General features: G+C 46.7%; 1 protein-coding gene across 1 annotated transcript in view; it reads left to right on the top strand.

The window, feature by feature from the left end:
* Positions 1-17,548, top strand: part of LOC144127786 (ADP-ribose pyrophosphatase, mitochondrial-like) — a 364,491-nt gene extending 346,943 nt beyond the window's left edge. The window contains exon 9 of the mRNA XM_077660694.1: positions 17,345-17,548. Within this exon, the coding sequence (XP_077516820.1) occupies positions 17,345-17,455 (111 nt within the window). The 3' untranslated portion in view covers positions 17,456-17,548. The remainder of the gene's footprint in view (positions 1-17,344) is intronic.
* The last annotated feature ends 574 nt before the right edge of the window (positions 17,549-18,122 follow it).

Here is an 18,122-nt window from a genome sequence, read left to right on the forward strand (position 1 = left end):
GATTTTGGAATATGCAGCCACCGTATGGCACCCCTTCAAAACAACAAACATAGCGAAACTAGAAAACGTTCAGCGCAAGTCTGCGAAGTTTTTCTTCAGCTGCTATAGTTGGAGCATGTCCCCCACCTGTCTATCACATACTGATGAGTTAGAAACAATGGAATCACGCCGGTGCCGTGAAAGAATAAAGTTTTATTACTTACTGCAGAACGACCAAACACGCATAGACAAAAACCGATATATTCAACCCGCAAATGAGCGTACGGCGCGTACGATCTGATCATTCCACAGGAAAAGGTTAAGGATTTTACATGTAAAACCAACGTGCTAAAGGGCTCTTTTTTTCCTAGGATGGCACGTATCTGGAATGCACTGGATGCCAAAACTGTTCAATGCCCCACTCTTGATGCGTTGACAGACGCACTCCTGAGTGAAAAACTAAATGTATTGTAATCTGATCTGGGCCTGTTATTGCGCCCCGTATTCAGCTTCTACAACCCTAAAACATTTGTTTCCCGGTCACAATCGAAATCTGTATAAAGAACCGCACGAATTTTGACGCTGACGACCATCTGTTATCTTTAAGTGCGCTTTCTTGTCATATGTGTAGATTCTTTATGGTAATGGCCAGCCACTCCTGCCCAAGACCTTGCTCAAGGTCGGCAGTACCTGTAAAATAAAATAAACAAATTCTGTCTTTAGGGTTAGGCGCTTTCTTGCTTTGGCGTTTCTTTAATCAGTTCTTCCTCTCCTGAGATGCTTGTCGGTATTCTGTCGAACCATGCGACAGCCTGCTTGTACTAAGCACTCCGTAATAATAGCTGTAAGATTGTCGTTCATTGTTCCAGCCTTTGGATCGTCTTCCTCAGGTAAAGGAGAATATTTATTCTGTAGTGATATCCTGAATCCCTCTACATTTTTTCTTACCGCGAACTCGTTAATGGGGTTCCGCTTCACTAGTTTCTTCCGTTCGTCTTCAAGGCTAAGCTAATTTGAGGCCTTACCATTTTGTGGTCGCTACAACGTATCTTTCATAGGACCTCTACAAACCTTCTCAATACTAGGGTAAGCGCATAGTCTGAGGGCTATTTCGTTGTTAGCCTCACCATTGTGTTCAACATCCATTTCCTGTTGTCTCGTTCCCGTCAGAAGGTACACATGATTCGCAAATTATTTCTGTCTGCGAACTGTACTAATAACTCTCCCATGCTGTTCCTGGAGCCTATGCCATAGTTGCCTACCACCTTATCTCCGGCCTGCTTCTTGACTATGTTCGCAGTGTTAAGTCGCTCATTAGCATAGACTAATGTGTTTTTACTTTATTCATTGCCGATTCCATGTCTTTATAGAAGCTTTCAACTATTTCGTCATCATGGCTGGCTTGAGGCGCGTAGTCCTGCACAACCATCAGCTTGCATCACTTATTAAGACTAATTACGATAGCTGTCACTTTATCGTTATAACTATATAACTCCGCTATGTTGCCAGCTATATCCTGCTTGATGAGAAATCCGAAACCTAGTTCCCGTCTCTCCGCTAATCTAGGATACAGTACGTGCCCTCCCTTTAGTACTGTATACGCCTCGTCTGTACTCCTAACCTCGCTAAGCCGATATATTAGCCGCTAGTTTCTCGTACAGTACTGCCAGATTAGCCTCACTGGATAAGATTCTAGCGTAAAACGTCGCCAGGTTCCGTTTCCAATTGCGGCTTGTCGGGAGCCATATAATCTGAGAACCCTACGCTTCGACACATGTCTTAGCGCCTGCTTGGTCAGTTGTTCCGCAGCTGCTGGGGACTGAGGGCCGAGGTTTAATTGGTTTTTTTCGTAGGAGGTTGTGGCGAAGTACTACATCTGGGTGGCCAAATTCTGCTCTGGTGAAAGACTTTTGTCCGTTCTGGTCACACCGGGGTTCGAAACCCGGTCCTCTCTCATGAAAAGGGATGCTCTACCTCAACTCCATCGCTGAATTTTTTTCTTGTATCGCTTTGTATTTATAGCGTTATCTTTCGAGTACTTTTTTAATTGAAACACGTGACTTTTAACATCATGGTGTTGGAAGTACAACTAGGTGCAGTGCATACCGAGGCACCCCTAACCAGAAGAAAAAAGACGGCGTAAGAACACTTGTCCCGCGGAGCCGCTTCAGAAGCAAGGCAGGATAACTTTGCCTGCCAAGTGACGCGCGCTCCTTGGAGATCACGCTGTTTTCACCATAGAGAGGTTTTTCTATATTGTGAGGGCTCAGAAATCCGCGAGCTGCTTTCTGCAGTGGAAGTCCACCCATCCCTTACCCGCGTACAGTCGGTAGCACCTGCACTAATTGCAACGTGCACGGTTCGGCAGAGATCTACCACTCCACCATAGATTCATTAGAGAACCGACGTTTCACTGCCGATCCGTCACTTTCGGGGTTTGCTAGTTTGGGGCCAGAGGAACGTCTTTAACTCCCTTGCGAGTCAGTCTTTGGGATTTGTCACCGTCTATAATCTGATACAAGTCAAGAATGCAGTGGCAAAAGCACCAGTTAGCTTCGACCCGCTCTCATCATGTTGCAGTGGAGTTCACGACAGGCAGTAGGCCGGAAAAGGAAGGAGACGGTCCTTCCTCCCCTTGCCGCGCGGGTGGGGGGGGGGTGGGGGTGGCACTACCATTAGATAGTTGTCCGTGAGTATATGGCGGAGTCGCAGGTGACTGGCAATTGCCTGTGTGAAATGGGGTTAACGGCGATGCGATGACAGCCGGTCTACGCCATTGGCTAGGACTCCTTTGAGGTGTATTTGCCGCTGTCGTCTTGACTGGTATCGTCACATGTGTCATTGAAGACTTGCCTTGCGGTATGAACAATGCTGCTGTCCCACATCGTGCAGAGTGGGGTCATCGCCCTTTGAGTGAACAGTTTGGTTTATGGTTTATGGAGGTTTAACGTCCCAAAGCTACTCATCCTATGAGAGACGCCGCTGTGGAGGGCTCCGGAAATGTGGACCGCCTGGGGTTCTTTAACATGCACTGACATCGCACAGTACACGGGCCTCTAGAATTGCGCCTCCATCGAAATTCGAGCGCCGCGGCCAGGGTCGAACCCGCGTCTTACGAGCCAGCAGCCGAGCGCCATAACTACTCAGCCACCACGGCGGATGTGAGTCACCAGCGTTTTGGTGCGAAAAATTCGGGGTTGAAGGGAGGGCGGGGGGGGGGGGGGGGGTGTCGGGGGGGTTGTCGCCTCGAACGCCACTTCCCTTTGTAGGCTGCGCACATGCATTACAGCAATATGAAATCGCACCGCAAGGTCGAGCAAACAGAACAAACCAGAAAAACTTCAGAACTACAGCCAAAGCAAAAACTGAGGAAAGTCAGGTTCGTTCAAGTGCTGAGAGAAACCTACGCGCACGAACAAAAACAGGCAAGAAGTTAGTGGTGAGTGTTGTAGCGACAAAATAGCCTGACACGTACCAGATAGAGCCACGCCGCACTTTAAATTTGGCCTGAATTTGAAATACCCGCAGAAAGCCTGTAGAGTTAAAACAATAGGTTCGATATTGTCACCGGCGAAAATACAGAGAACAAAGCTGTTCACTCGGGCGAGGTTTGCCAACACCGCCGCGCTCGTTCTGGACAAAGAAGACGTTCGGCCACGCGCTCGGGAACACAGTTCGACCTGCAGGTGGCGCCGGCAGAAAGTCAGCAGCGTGGCATTGCCCCTCCCATCTAAGAGACATCGACTCGATGCCGCACGCGAGGGGAAGAAAAAAAAATAAGGCGAAAGGTAATGGCGGGGTTGGGTCCGGGGCTAACGGGAATAAAACGGCTTCATTCGCGCCACGTGCCAGCGCAGCTGGCACTGCAAGCAGATAGACAGTGTCCGTTGGGCCGTAGTTCTTTTTGTAGAGTACCCCATCGCGCAAGCAAAACGATGACAGTCCGCGCTTGAAGAGCCGAGGTGGAGATGGGGCGATTACTTCAAGGTATTCTATGAGGGGCAGCAGGTCAGGATCGGCCCTTTGTTGTTGGGCAAGGGTGGACGTGGTGAGAGCACCAAGAAAAGCGGAATCGTCGTCGGACTCGTCAGTGGGGCACAGGATTGGGGCGCGGGATAGACAGTCAGCATCGCTGTGTTTCTGGCCAGACTTGTGCACGATGGTGACATCAAATTCTTGTAACCGAAGATTCCATCGAGCAAGCTTCCCCGAGGGATCCTTCAGGTTCGCCAACCAACAGAGTGAATGGTGGTCGCTCACGACCCGAAACGGGCGGCCATACAAGTACGGACAAAATTTCGTAACGGCCCACAGCACAGCTAGACATTCCTTTTCCGTTGTGGAATAATTGACTTCTGAACGGGACAAAGTGCGACTGGCGTAAGCAATCACGCGTTCTAGACCATCCTGCCGCTGAACAAGGACCGCGCCGAGGATAACGTTACTAGCATCAGTGTGCAGTTCAGTGTCGGCCTCTTCGTCGAAGTGGCCAAGCACAGGCGTACACTGCAGACGGGACTTGAGTTCTGTGAAGGCGCTGTCCTGGTCTTGGCCCCAGAAGAAGGGTTCAGAATCCTTCGTCAGGCGGGTCAAAGGCTCTGCTAGCCGGGAGAAATTGGGAACAAACCGGCGATAGTACGCGCAGAGGCCCAAGAAACGACGCAGGCTCCGTTTGTCTGTTGGCTTAGGGAAGGCAGCTACGGCGGCCGTCTTTTCGGGATCTGGACTAACACCTCGTGCGCTGACAATGTGACCAAGAAACTTCAGCTCTTGAAATGCAAAGTGACATTTCTCTGGCTTGAGAGAGAGACCAGCGGAACGTATGGCCTCGAAAACAGCACGCAAGCGTTTCAGGTGCTCATCAAACGTGTCAGAGAAGATCACGACATCGTCAAGATATACGAGGCATGTCTGCCACTTCAGACCGGACAGCACGGTGTCCATCATTCGTTGGGACGTGGCAGGGGCCGAGCACAAGCCAAAAGGGAGTACCTTAAACTCGTATAAACCGTCAGGCGTAATAAAGGCGGTCTTCTCTCGGTCGCGTTCGTCGACCTCTATTTGCTAATACCCACTGCGGAGGTCAAGGGATGAAAAGAAGGTGGCATGGCGCAGGCGGTCTAGGGAATCATCAATGCGGGGCAGAGGGTACACATCTTTTTTCGTGACGGTATTCAGGCGCCTGTAATCGACGCAGAACCTGAGGGTGCCATCTTTCTTCGTGACGAGAACAACAGGCGATGCCCAGGGGCTCGTGGAAGGTTGGATGACGTCGTCCTGGAGCATCTGTGTAACTTGGCGGCGGATGGCATCGCGTTCTTTGGAAGACACGCGATAAGGGCGCTGGCAAATTGGTCTTTGGTCGTCAGCAACGACAATTCGATGCTTGGTAAGCGGCGTCTGTCGGACCTTGGAAGTTTCCGCAAAACAGTCGCGGAAGGAATAGATTAGGCTTTGCACGCAGTTTTTCTGACTGGCCGAGAGGTGCGGGTTCACGTCAGTCGGAATGGCTGTAGCCGTCGCGTCGGCGAGGTCTGACGTGGTGGATAAAGAGCACTGCCTCGTACACTCTCCAAGCTCGTCAAAATAAGCGACGACTTCTGACTTCGTCAAATGTTGCGGTTTACGAGTAAAGTTCGTGACTAAGATTTCGGTACGACCATTGGCAAGGTCTACTAGGCCTCGGGCGACACAAACTTGCCGAGCGAGTAGCAGGGACATGTTCGCTTCAGCAATGCCAAGAGCGCCGGTGCTGTCAGTACACTCGACTGTGACGAACTTGCTGGCTCGCGGAGGGATTGTTATGTGGTCGTAACATATGCGCAACATTACTTTACAGGGCTCGGTGGTTGTGTTAACGGCTCGCTGGGCGGAAAAGATACCATGAGTTCCTGAAGGTTTATGATCGCACCATACTCGTGAAGGAAATCCATGCCCAGTATGAGGTCCTTTGAACAGTCAGCTAACACGGCAAAGGAGCCGGTGAAAGTAAGACCACGGATTTGGATGCGGCAAGTGCAGACGCCGATTGGTGTCACGACATGGCCACCGGCAGTGCGGATCACGGGTCCACACCAAGGCGTCAGAACCTTACGGAGTGTCATGGCTAGCTCCCTGCTCATCACAGAAAAATCAGCGCCGGTATCGACGAGTGCGGTCAGTTCATAACTGTCGACGGTTACTAAAATTTCAGCGGAAACTAATCGTTCGCAGCACGTCGGTGAGGTCGTCGGATCGGGTCGTTGACGCTCGGGCCGTCGCGTCCAATCGTCGGGTGGAGGCTGTTGACTTCGTGCAGCGGCGGCGGCCCTACCCCCGGAGGACGCCGTCTTCAGTTTCCCCGCCGAGGGGACGTGCCTCCGAACTGACCGGAGGTTGAGGGCCGACTGGGCGTAGCAAAGCGCCTCGGGGATGGCGATCGCGACTGTCGCCGCTGTGAGGTCGGGGGCGGCACTTGAGAGTTCAGGTACTCCTCTATGTCTCGCGGTCTTTCACCATAGCGCGGTCGAGGCGCGTCCGGTGGGAATCCTCTCAGACCCATCCGCCGGTACGGGCAATTCCGCAGAACATGGCCGGGCTCCCCGCAGTGGTAGCAGAGCGGACGATCGTTGGACGTTCGCCACACGTACGCTTTGCGGAATGGAGGGCACGGGTCCTGCTGCTGCTCGATGGGACGCACGTAACGATGGGGTGGTGGTTGTTCGGCAGCGGGGCGAAACGCTTGCGGCGCCGAGGCAGGTCGGCGCAGGGCATCGCTGTAGGACATTACGTGCGGCTCCGAAAGGGGTGCTGGGGGTGGCTGCACCGCTCGCCGGATTTCGTCACGGAGAACATCGCCTGTCGAAGGTACGCTTTCTGACGGAGCACTCAAGTGGAGGTGTCGCAGTTCTTCGCGGACAATGCTCCGCACAAGCGCTCGCAGCGCCTCATCCCCGGGGCCTGGCAAGGACGTGCAGTACTGAGCGGCCGCTACATTTGCCTGACGGCCGTATTGGGCACTCCGTTCCTGCAAGGAACGTTCTATGGTCGTCGCTTCCTTGGCAAAGGCGGCGACAGTTCTCGGAGGGTCGCGCATGAGGCCAGCGAACAGCTGCTCCTTTACCCCACGCATAAGGTGCCTCACCTTTGTAGCTTCGGGCATGGCTGGGTCGGCCCGATTGAAGAGGCGGGTCATGTCCTCAATAAACATGGCCACGCTCTCGTTGGACTGCTGTGACCTGGAGCGAAGGGCAAGTTCGGCATTCTCCTTTCGCTCGCTCGAACTGAACGTGGCGAGCACCTCGCGGCGAAAAGCTGCCCAGTTAGAGAAGGACGCCTCGTGGTTCTCGAACCACGTTTTCGCCGAGTCTTGCAGTGCGAAGTACACGTACAGCAGCTTTCGCTCGTCGTCCCATTGGTTGAACGCGGCCACACGGTCAAAACCGGCCAACCAATCTTCTACATCCTCGAACCGGTCGCCGTGGAAGGATGGTGGCGACCGAGGTGCAAGAAAGACGAACGGCGGGGCACTGCCGAAGGACTGACCTGTCTGGCTGCCAGTGGCGGAAGTCATGGCCCGAGCAGGAATCGTGAGTGGCTCAAATTCGGGTTGCAGGCCTCGCAGGCGACGGCTCGCTTTGTGGACAGGTGTGGCGTCTGCTCGTCGGGGAGAAGCGTCAGGGCTATCGTCCCGGTCAGCGTACATGGGATGATACCCAGCACCTCCACCAAAAATGTCACCGGCGAAAATACAGAGAACAAAGCTGTTCACTCGGGCGAGGTTTGCCAACACCGCCGCGCTCGTTCTGGACAAAGAAGACGTTCGGCCACGCGCTCGGGAACACAGTTCGACCTCCAGGTGGCGCCGGCAGAAAGTCAGCAGCGTGGCAATATGAATGAAAAGTGCGGCTTAACAATGAAGGAAGAAAATAGAAGGAAATGTTGTGGACGAAATCCTAATATTCAGCTAAGTTCTTTTCACGAGATGGCGATAAAGACCGGCATGTCTAAAAGCACAATTTTTGTAGATATTTGCAGCCGATTAGTAAAAGAATGAAACTTGGAAAGTCGACGCAGCGTTCTCTTCTTTAGAAAATAATACCTATCCGCGACATTTCCTCTATTCACTAAAGAAACTGCTGCGGAAAACCCCATTAGAATTGAACCAATTTTAGACACGCTATAGCTGAGTGTGCCCTTCATTTTTTTTTTCACTTCGGCAAGGTGCTAAGCAGTAAGTCAAAGTTTAGCTAATTTGCACTGGTTCTTCTCAGTCTTCGTCGTTTTTTGGCCAAAAGAGCCAGTATAGTAAGCAGCACTACAAAAGTCACGTTTAATTTTTAGTCTCACCTATGGAGCTATTCCACGTTCACTTCCTATTGGTAGCGTGCTCGCTGTCGCCCTCGCTGTGTGTACATGCCACATCAACATTAGTCACCAACGGTTTTTTTTTTGCAGAACACTTGTAGATTAGCCGCCGCGATGGCTCAGTGGTTATGGTGCTCGGCTGCTGACCCCAATGACGCGGGTTCGTTCCCGGCTACGGTGGTCGCATTTGAGTGGAGGCGAAATGCTAGAGGCAAGAGTACTGTGCGTCGTCAGTGCACGTTAAAGAGCTCCAGCTGGTCGGAATTGTCCTAAGTCCTCCAACACTACGGCGTCCATCATAGACTGAGTCCTTTTAGGCCATTAAACCCTATAATCCAGCCATATGTTGTATACAATACTTGAACACAGTAGGCAAAAATTAATCTGTTACCGAAACAGTGCGGAAACGTGCGGCCGTCTCTACGGATGCACTGTTTCTATCTCAAGAAGGACACAAGACCGAACATGATGCTTCGCTCCGCTCGGTGCCAAACGTTTATTGGGCTTTTACAAAACTATCGCTGCTTGCTTGGCTAGGCATCGCGGCTGACGGGCAAGAGGACGACAACAAAGGAAGGAGGCAAAGGTGTTTACCTGGCAGCGTTTCGCTACTGTCTCTGGCGCCGATAAGGGCTAATTTGCTCGTCGTCACTTTCAGGAAATGAGCATCTGCTTCTGCGGTGCTGTCGTGTGCACTTGCTAGTGGTTTAGGGGGCATTCTGGCTACTCATTCGTCGAAAGGCAGGGAACCGTCTACACCCTTCATTCTACGCAGCGTGCCTCGCTGGCTGAAGGACAACACGGCATTCCCTAATTTTTACAATGACAGAACCCTGAAAGAAGATGAAAGGTTACCGTCCGGTTAGAAAGGCGCTTTTAAACCAAGGAGATTTATAAACCGCACAACAGATACCACACAGGAATGCTTGGTTGCATATTGAAAGCCATATTGATGTCATAGATTACTCCCAAATATTTCACACTAACCGAGAAACAGAGGAATTCACAAAGCAGCACGACGAATATTCAGAATTATGCAGTTGAAACTGTGCAAGGCATGAATTCGTCGCGAGGGTTTATAACGCATTAACTTTCTTTTTTTTTGCTAGTGAAGTCATCTTTCTGCAAAACCGAAGATGCAATCATGTACAAGCGCAAAAAACAGAAGCAAAGAAGGACTGAACAAAACGAGCGCGTGTTGTCCAGTCCTTCTTTGGCCTTGTTTTTTGCGCTTGTACATGACTGCAATGCACCAACTCGTCCAAAGGTCTATGCTCTTGAACCGACGATGAACCGATGAGGAGGAAGGTTCCAGCTATTGCAAAACACGATTGGGCATAAACAAGGATAGTGTCGCAGCATATTGAAATATCTTGCATCGTGGACAATGGTGCGATATATAATGTACGTTAATGTTAAACAAGAGCATGAGTAGTGCCGTGTTGTTTGCTCCTACTTCTTCTCCGTGCTAGGTAAGCGCTGCTTTCATTAATGAAGTAGCGTTGAAGTACATCAGAGTATAATCATTTGAGTTCGGTTTAATGATGTGAGCCCCATACGTACTTGAAGAGGAATGATTCTTTATTACGAACGGCCTGACCACATTGCCTACTCCAGTTTATTAAGTTGGAGGGCAGATTCCAAGTGTCCCGCATCGGCTGCCGTGGGAAGAGCGGGAGCAGAGCGAATCGTCATCGTGGCGCGGCATGCAAGCTCTCTCTTAGGGCAGCGTGAGTAGCTGTAATGCCACATGTACAGCCACTCTGGATTACAGCGGCCTTTTCATTTGAGGAAGTGCCCTATTTTAAATACAAATCGCGGCGAATCATCCCCAATTCATGAATTCTGGGCATCAAGAAAATGGACGCGTATTATCCCGCTGGCCCATAAGGAAACGAGCGGCTCGTTGTGAGGCGTGTGAAGGCAACGAGCAGTCAACGAAACCAAGGAAAGCATAGGTGCTGAGTCTTTGCTGTAGCACGCCCATTACAGCTAAAGGTGTCCGGCGTTTGTGAGTGAACCCTCGGTGGAGAGAGAGGTGAAGTAGGAAAGCGACGGCTGGCGAGAGGGAAACTGTGGTCGCCTATCAAAGTCGACGGGTTGGGAGAGTGTGTGACGGCGCTTCACCCGGTGGTTGGTATAATGTTGTTGGACTGGATCGCGCCGCCTGTTCGCACGCTCTGAACACGCCAGAGGCACGGCTGCTCCGTTCGGAGGGAGCACTAATGCTTATACCTGCTCTGCCTCAAGAATCGCATTGATTGATTTTTTTTAATATGTGGTTTCGTTCAATGCTAAAATAGCAGCGTAAGCATTCATATTTGGAAGATACCATTCTCTGTTCAACAGCTTAACGAGGGCCTCGGTTCTGGCAATTTCACAACATAGGTCGTAAAAGAGGGTTACTGTACAGCTGGTGCCCTGCGATACCGTTTTGGACAAATGAACAGTCCGCATTGTGACAACTGTGCTTCGATAGAAACTGTGGAACATATCCTGCTTGAGTGCCCTGCGTATGCTAACGAGCGTGCGTACTATGAACATTGCATGCAGAAGCTCTGCCCAGTGCCCCTAACAATGGACAAAGTTTTAGGCCCCTTAGCCTCCTTCAGGCAACAGAGACTTGCAATGAACTTTCTTTTTACATATTTAAAAGACATTGGACATCTCGATAAGCTCTAAATTCATTTGCAGGTTACCTTCATGCATTCTTCTTGCAGTGAACTTCGTCAGCCCATTCGTCGGACTATGCACTCCATCATTCCATAGGTTACATCAATACCCGCCACTGCATCCTTAGTACCCATTTCATGGCTGCATTTTTTTTTCACCTCTTCCACGCTGCTCTCTTTCAGTCTATCTCCCAAATTCCCCTCCTTACGCAGAGTTGCATGCCAGCGATATTGAAACGCCGGCTAAATTCTCTGTTTCTTCATTAAAGAGTCTCTCTCTCTCTCTCTCTCTCTGGTGCCCTCCACGGCATGATGACTTTCTAGATGGCGCTTTTGGTAATCGACATTCCAAGTCCGCTGCTGTAAACAAGGGCGCTGCTGGTGGATACCCTCGTGATTATGTTGCTTGCAACATAAATATTTTCGAAAGTAGACGGTTCGACAGCCGTCGTCCTTGGGTAGAGCGCCGTGAGCGACATATGGAGGTTGAGGTTCGGATCCCGTGGTAGTTCTTTCTTCTATTTCCTAATAAATTATCTTCCAGACGTGAACTAGTTACACTTATAACGTGCCGTTGACGAATGCCACAAATTTTAAAAAAAGAATTTCCTTCTTAGTGCCGGCTTCCTTCACAACTCTGTATAGATAAAGGAAAAACAGCAAAGAGGAAAACTCAAATCGGCGCTGTACGGCCACCGAAGGGAAAAAAGGCTAAACAAAGCGGCGAATACTTTCCCAGCTGATACGAAGCACCTTCTGATACCATAATTTATATAGAAGGGGTTGACTTTCCTGCCATTTACCTGTGAGCCTCAACTATTTCGCATAGTTTCTCACTCTACAAGGTTTCCTAACTCTTTAATGATGACGAACAGTTACCGCAAACTGATTTTTTAGTAAATAATTTATCGTCGGTTGGCATGCTTATAGACATGCAGGGACTTCAGTGAGGGGGCCACTGGGCTCAATTTGCTCTTGCCTCGAAATTAGTCTACAATGTGTGAACTAAACTCAAAATTTCATTCCCTTAGCAGCATTACGCGCGATCACTAAGAAACTCGAGTAAATAACTTGATTAAAAAAAAACCTTGTCGTCTGGCTGGGATAGTTTATGTGGAGATATGCCCAGGAAAACTGCACCAAATGGAAGGCGAGAAAGAACCACTGATAGAGAGTCGAAACTATAGGGGAAAATAACAATGTTTTATTTGAGTAAGGGTTACAAATATTCGATAAATTTTCCTAATAATTACCGTCGTGCCCCGTTATTACGACCCCCGTTAATATGCACGGCTCAAATTATGAATATTTTTTTTTCAGGAACCGAAGTATACATGCGAATAAGAATACGGTTTATGTTCATGTTTTTTTTTTCAAAACATGGGGATATGGAAGAAAAAGCTACTGAACAGCAGCTTGACAAGCTCCTAACGCCCTTGTTTACATAAGCAACAGCAGCTCATACAGTATACAGATCAGCATACACACACACAAAAAGAACCCTTTTGCTGCATATTTTATACATAAGTAAAAAATAGTGAAAGACAATTTCGGTGAAATGTACAAGTACGAAACGCAGCGTAAGTATGCATGATTTAAAATGCTTCAAAGATTTGAAAGAACAGCAGTTATAAAACCAAACAGAAGAAGTAACAGGTACACAGAGCATACGGATCAAAGCCGAGGAAAAAAATTTCATAAAAGGTAGTGCAGAGATACTAAATTTTTAGCATTTGAGAAAAAAAAAGAAAAGAGAAGGAATTACTTTTTGTCAGCGCCGTTTCTAAACAACTAAAGGAATAAATCTCTAAAATCTGTTTTCTAAATGCTCATCACATCAATTTCTTTGCAAAAAAATAATTTAATACACTTGGTACTGTGTATCGTAACACTTCTTCGCGTAATTAGTGCGGTTACGATGGACTTCCCGGTGCTCAGTATGTCTAGCTGTATAATAATGAGTATTCGTTTGCAGGTTTGCCAGATTAGTTATCAGATTAATGCCTTGATTCTTTTCATCCCTTAACTTTTTACAAAGGGGTGATAGTTATACAAGTTCTCTATGTTAATTAGTCTAAACTTTCTTAGCAAGCTGTCTGCTGAGCGATCTAGTGAACAATTTGCAAAAATCCGGAATACTTTATTTTGCATTGCCGTCAGTTTCCTGGCGTTTGTTGAGGTTCTCTTTCCCCACAATAAAAAGCAGAAATTTATGCGCGATAAAAACAATGAATGATAAATTAGCAGTCTTTTGCTTACTGGAAATAGGTCTCTATGCCTGTAGATTAATCCTATAGTGCGAGCTGGGGCCGTGATAACATGATTAGTCCCACAGCATGTGCTCTGAAAAAATTATGCCTAGAATTTTAAATTCAGTCACAATTTCTATCGGCTGAGACCGTATTTGAAAAAGATCATTTGGAACAATGTCTCTGCCCCTCTCTCGGAAAACGACTGCTTTAATTTTTTGGGTATTAATAACCAAGCTGTTGCAGTAACACCAATCATAAAGTTTATTTAAAGTGCTGTTTGCGCGATTAACAAGTCTTTCGTAATCGTCACCCTCGAAAAACAGGCTGGTGTCATCTGCGTACATCAGGAATTTCGTATCATCATCAGTGTTAACAATGTCGCTTATGTAAATATTAAAAATACGGTCCCAAAATGCTGCCCTGAGGAACAACAAAGTAGATTTAAATGTGCAGGTGCTGTTGTTTACTGAAACAGACTGCATGCGAGTACTAAATATGATTCCATTAACTTCAAGGCAACACAACGAATTCCGTAGAATTCTAATTTTCTCAGCAAAATACCCATGTTAAGAAAATCAAATGCCTTTGTAAAGTCTATAAAAACTCCCAGTACGTATCGTTTTTCTTCAAGTTTTTTTACAATGAACTCTTTTTGATGAGGCAGGAGAAGTTCGGGGGAACAATGTTTCCTAAAACCGTATTGACAATCATTCAGGATGTTATGTCTATCTGTAATTAAAACCAGACGTGAATAGATGGCATTTTCAAGTACTTTAGAAAAAAAATTGTAATATAGAAATTGGGCTGTAATTTGCTAAATTATTTTTATCACCTTTTTTGTGTAGAACACAAACCTTTGCGCACTGTAGGTGTGCGGGAAATATTCCACTTGACAGACAAAGATTGAAAATATGGGCAAATAGGACAGCAGTAATGTCAGCAATGAATTTAATCGGGCGGACTTAAATGTCAAAGATATCGCTGGAGATTGTATTTCTTAATGTCATGATAATAGAGAAAACTTCTGTTTCGGAAACTGGACTCAAATAAATTGTCTCAAGACAACTGCCAGTCAAGTATTTGGTGCAGTCTCCTGATGGAAACTTCAAGTTTACTAGATAGTCGTTGAAAACATTAGCTATATCAGTTCCTGAAATTGCTGTGCCATTCACAACCATTTCACTAATTATTTTTGACGCCTGCACGTTTTGAAATATTGAGTTTAGTTTTTTCCATGTCACAGCAGCGGATTCGGGTGATCTTAAAAAAAAGATTATGGAAATAGCTATCTCTGGCATGCTTAAGTCCTTTGTTTCATTTATTATGATACTTCTTAAATGATTTAAACAGTTCGGGATCCCGTTGCTTAAGGAATGCTTGGTACATTGTATACTTTGTTTTTATTTTACCAAATAAATCTCTAGTAATGAATGGTTTTCTGATCTTTTTCGATTTGGAAGAATTCAGAAATGGAAAGCTTATTTTGTAAGTTGTTCTTAACAAGTTCAAAAAGATATCAAAAGATATGACGAATGAAGAAGGCGCCGACCAAAAGAAAGATGGGATGACGTTTCGGCTCCCCCACGGGAGCCTTGTTCAAAATGAGCTTTTCTTTTGGTCGGCGCCTTCTTCATTCGTTATGTACCATCCCGACCAGACGGGTTTCCGTCCGACTCTAGACTTTATTTCAAAAGATATGTTTGCATCAAATGAAGAAAGCACGCTCTCCCAATATACAATTTTTTATTTTTTGGCGAAAATTGTCTAAGTTTCTAGATGAAACATTTCTTGAAGGGATCGAAAGGCTAGTCTCTTTTTCATGATGTGATCTGACTACATATACAGGTAAGTGATCGATAAGATCGCAAGCTATGACTCCAGATGCAAAATTTTTGATGGAGTAGCTGAGAAGAAAGAAATCTATTAGTGTCGAAGACGTAATAGTAATTCTAGTTGGAGAAGAAATAACATTATTCAGGCCATAGATCTCTTATAACAATATCATTTCTTTTGACTCACGAGTATTCGAAATTAAGTCAATGTTAAAGTCCTCGCCACAAATTAAGTTAAGCTTATTAGTTATGCAGTATTGAAACAGAGTTTCTACAGAAGCACAGAATGTAGCTTGATCACCATTAGGGGGTCGGTACACGACAGAAAAGACAAGGTTACACATTGCTATTCTTAACATTTCGCATTCACATTTCGAAGAGGTATAATCAGGCAAGATGTCATATCAGAGATTTTCTTTCGCTTACAAGGCAACACCGCCACCACGGCGTAAAGAGCGATTAAGGTAGATCACATCATATCCAGGTATTGAAAAAACAGTGTCATCACTAGTATATACTAGGTGTGTGAGAGCATAATGACATCAAAAGAAAAGCCGATGCTTTCAAAAAATAAATTTAAGTACTCATGTTCATTTCTGGCAGACTGAATATTCAAATGAAAAATCTTTAAACCTCTGAGACACCTATTACCAAGATGCGACTTTAGTTTGTTAGGAGTAATATGCATAAATAGGTCGCGACACTTGTAGAAGAAGCAAGCGTCAAGTGATTTTTAGACTTGATAGCAATGGCTGTGTCACCTTCTTTCTGTCTGACGAGAACCTTGTCGCCACTCTGCCGAACGAGGCGATAGCTCTTGTCACGTGCCCATTGCTTTGCCTCCCAGAGAAGTGCTCGGGTTTGCTTAGTCAGATTATCTTGGATGTACACATTTTCATCTTCATATGCTCCCTTCAGTTCCTTTCGATTTTTGAACTAGTCATTACGAACAGCCTGCCGGGCGAAGCGAACAATGATTCCAGGCGTCTTATCAGGTTTGCATGGCAACCGGTGAATTGCTGTGACGTCACTAGTCGTAAGCTGCGGAGGCTCAAGGGAAGCAGCACAGGCGTTCACTTTGACAAGATCTTCATGATCTGTTTTTTGTATGCCGTGAATTTTTAGGTTTAGCTTCCTCTTATATCTTTTTAGTTCGTTTATTTCTTTCTTGATCTCCTCAATCTGTCCATTGATTTGGTTAGCCTCAAACTTTTCAATTCGCTTTTCCATATTAGCCAGGGTATTTTCATGTTGGCTAAGCTCAACGAATGCTTTGTCAAACTTTTCAGACATCACCTGAACACTTTCTTCAATAGAAACAACAGTTTCTGTGAGCAATTTTACATTTCCGTGAAGTTCAGCAATCATAGCACTTTTAACCCCTCGACAGGTTAGACAACGGCACTGTTTTCGAGCAGATTCCCCTTTTGATTTGATTTCTGAGATACCTGAACAAGAACCCAAGTGATACGAGCTAAAGCACTCATTACACACCATGCAGTCATCATCAGGTTCAACAGATTTCCCACACTCAAACCATCTATCGTCCTGCTCATTACCCATTTCTGCACGCTACAGGGCAGTGCTGTAGAAGCACAGGGTAACGGATGTATGATAGGTTCTAGTGTCTAGTGACAAACCTGCAAGTACCCGAGCAGTCAGAGATGCGCCTTTTCTGTGCCGCTGCAGCTGCCCATGTGTCCAGGCGAGTCAATGGTAGCTTCTTTTACAGCAGCAGGGCGGAGCGCCGAGCTCCGGCGGTGGCCGATGTGCGCAGGTCCAGGTCAGCTGGGTGTGACGGAAGCAGCAGGAAAGCCCAGCTATCACAATCCGGCCAAGAAGTGCGATCTGCAAGAACACGAGCAGTCAGAGATAACGAGGCACGATTGTATTTGTAGAAAAATGCAGATAAGAGAGTGGGGTAAACAACTATTCCAATTTAACGACCATATTATTATCTAAAAAAGGACATGAAAATTTTCGCTACAGCTAGTGTGATTGGTAGCAGAAGAAATGAATTCTTTTTATCAGATTTATATTGCCACAAGCCTATATCGCTTTTTAGACTTTTTGAATGAAAGACGCTCATAACCTTCAAATGTAGAGAGCGATTTCGTGGGAAAACATTTCCTCTACAGAACTTTATTTGTCCTCGTGGGTAACAAATTTTTCTTTCCGTGGGGTGAATAAATTGTAACTTTGGCTTAACTAGTGACTACCAACAGAAAATCTTATTAAAATGCTCTTTTTCTTTCACTTTCAGCCTAATGTTGTATGGAGGCTTGTAACTGACGATCTTTTTCTGAAGCTGCCTTCTGGCCACAGCAACTTGCTCAATGAAGTTTGGAACGTCCAAAGCATGTTTACATCTTAGAACCACGCGAGTGCGAAGCTCTGCCATGCAGCAAAAAGTGGAGAGCGAAGCTTTCAAGGCTGCCTCAACGTCTTTTTTCTCTTACGCAATGCCTTCCCGCAATACGGCGAATGAGTGCAGAAATAAAAATGTGGTGTAAAGCAATGCAGCCAAGGTGTAAGCTTGGGGTTGTTGGTATGTTATTGTCTTTACAGCGCAAACGACGAGAACGAGACGAGTACACGGACACGGTGCTGAACTTACAACTGATCTCTACTGCCACAGCTTAAATATTGTGGCGAACGATATCAGATGAGAATACACACACATGAAAATAACAAGAGCGACGCCACAAGGGCTCTGCACCTAGCAACAGTGACATATGACCAGTTTAGCGCATTCTCCTAACGATCTTTTAGAATACGTAGTTCTTTATCTCACAGAGCTTTCAAGCGACGCTTAGGCATTGGTCTTGGCGTCTATGAATTTTGAAGGCTTCATTTCTTTCTCTTGATTTTGATGCGGCTATCTATCAAAACTTCGCACTGGCTGAAAACAGGATAACACTGCTTCTTCTTTTCTTTCTTTCCCCCTGCAATGAGTGCCCAGCTGGCCGGCCGCAGTGTTTCCCATGTTGTTATTGTTTTCCGGTCACTGAGGCTTCTACCTCTTTGTCCCGTGTAGTGCT

Source organism: Amblyomma americanum, chromosome 4 (assembly GCF_052857255.1).
Source record: "Amblyomma americanum isolate KBUSLIRL-KWMA chromosome 4, ASM5285725v1, whole genome shotgun sequence".
Classification (NCBI taxonomy): Eukaryota; Metazoa; Arthropoda; class Arachnida; order Ixodida; family Ixodidae; genus Amblyomma; species Amblyomma americanum.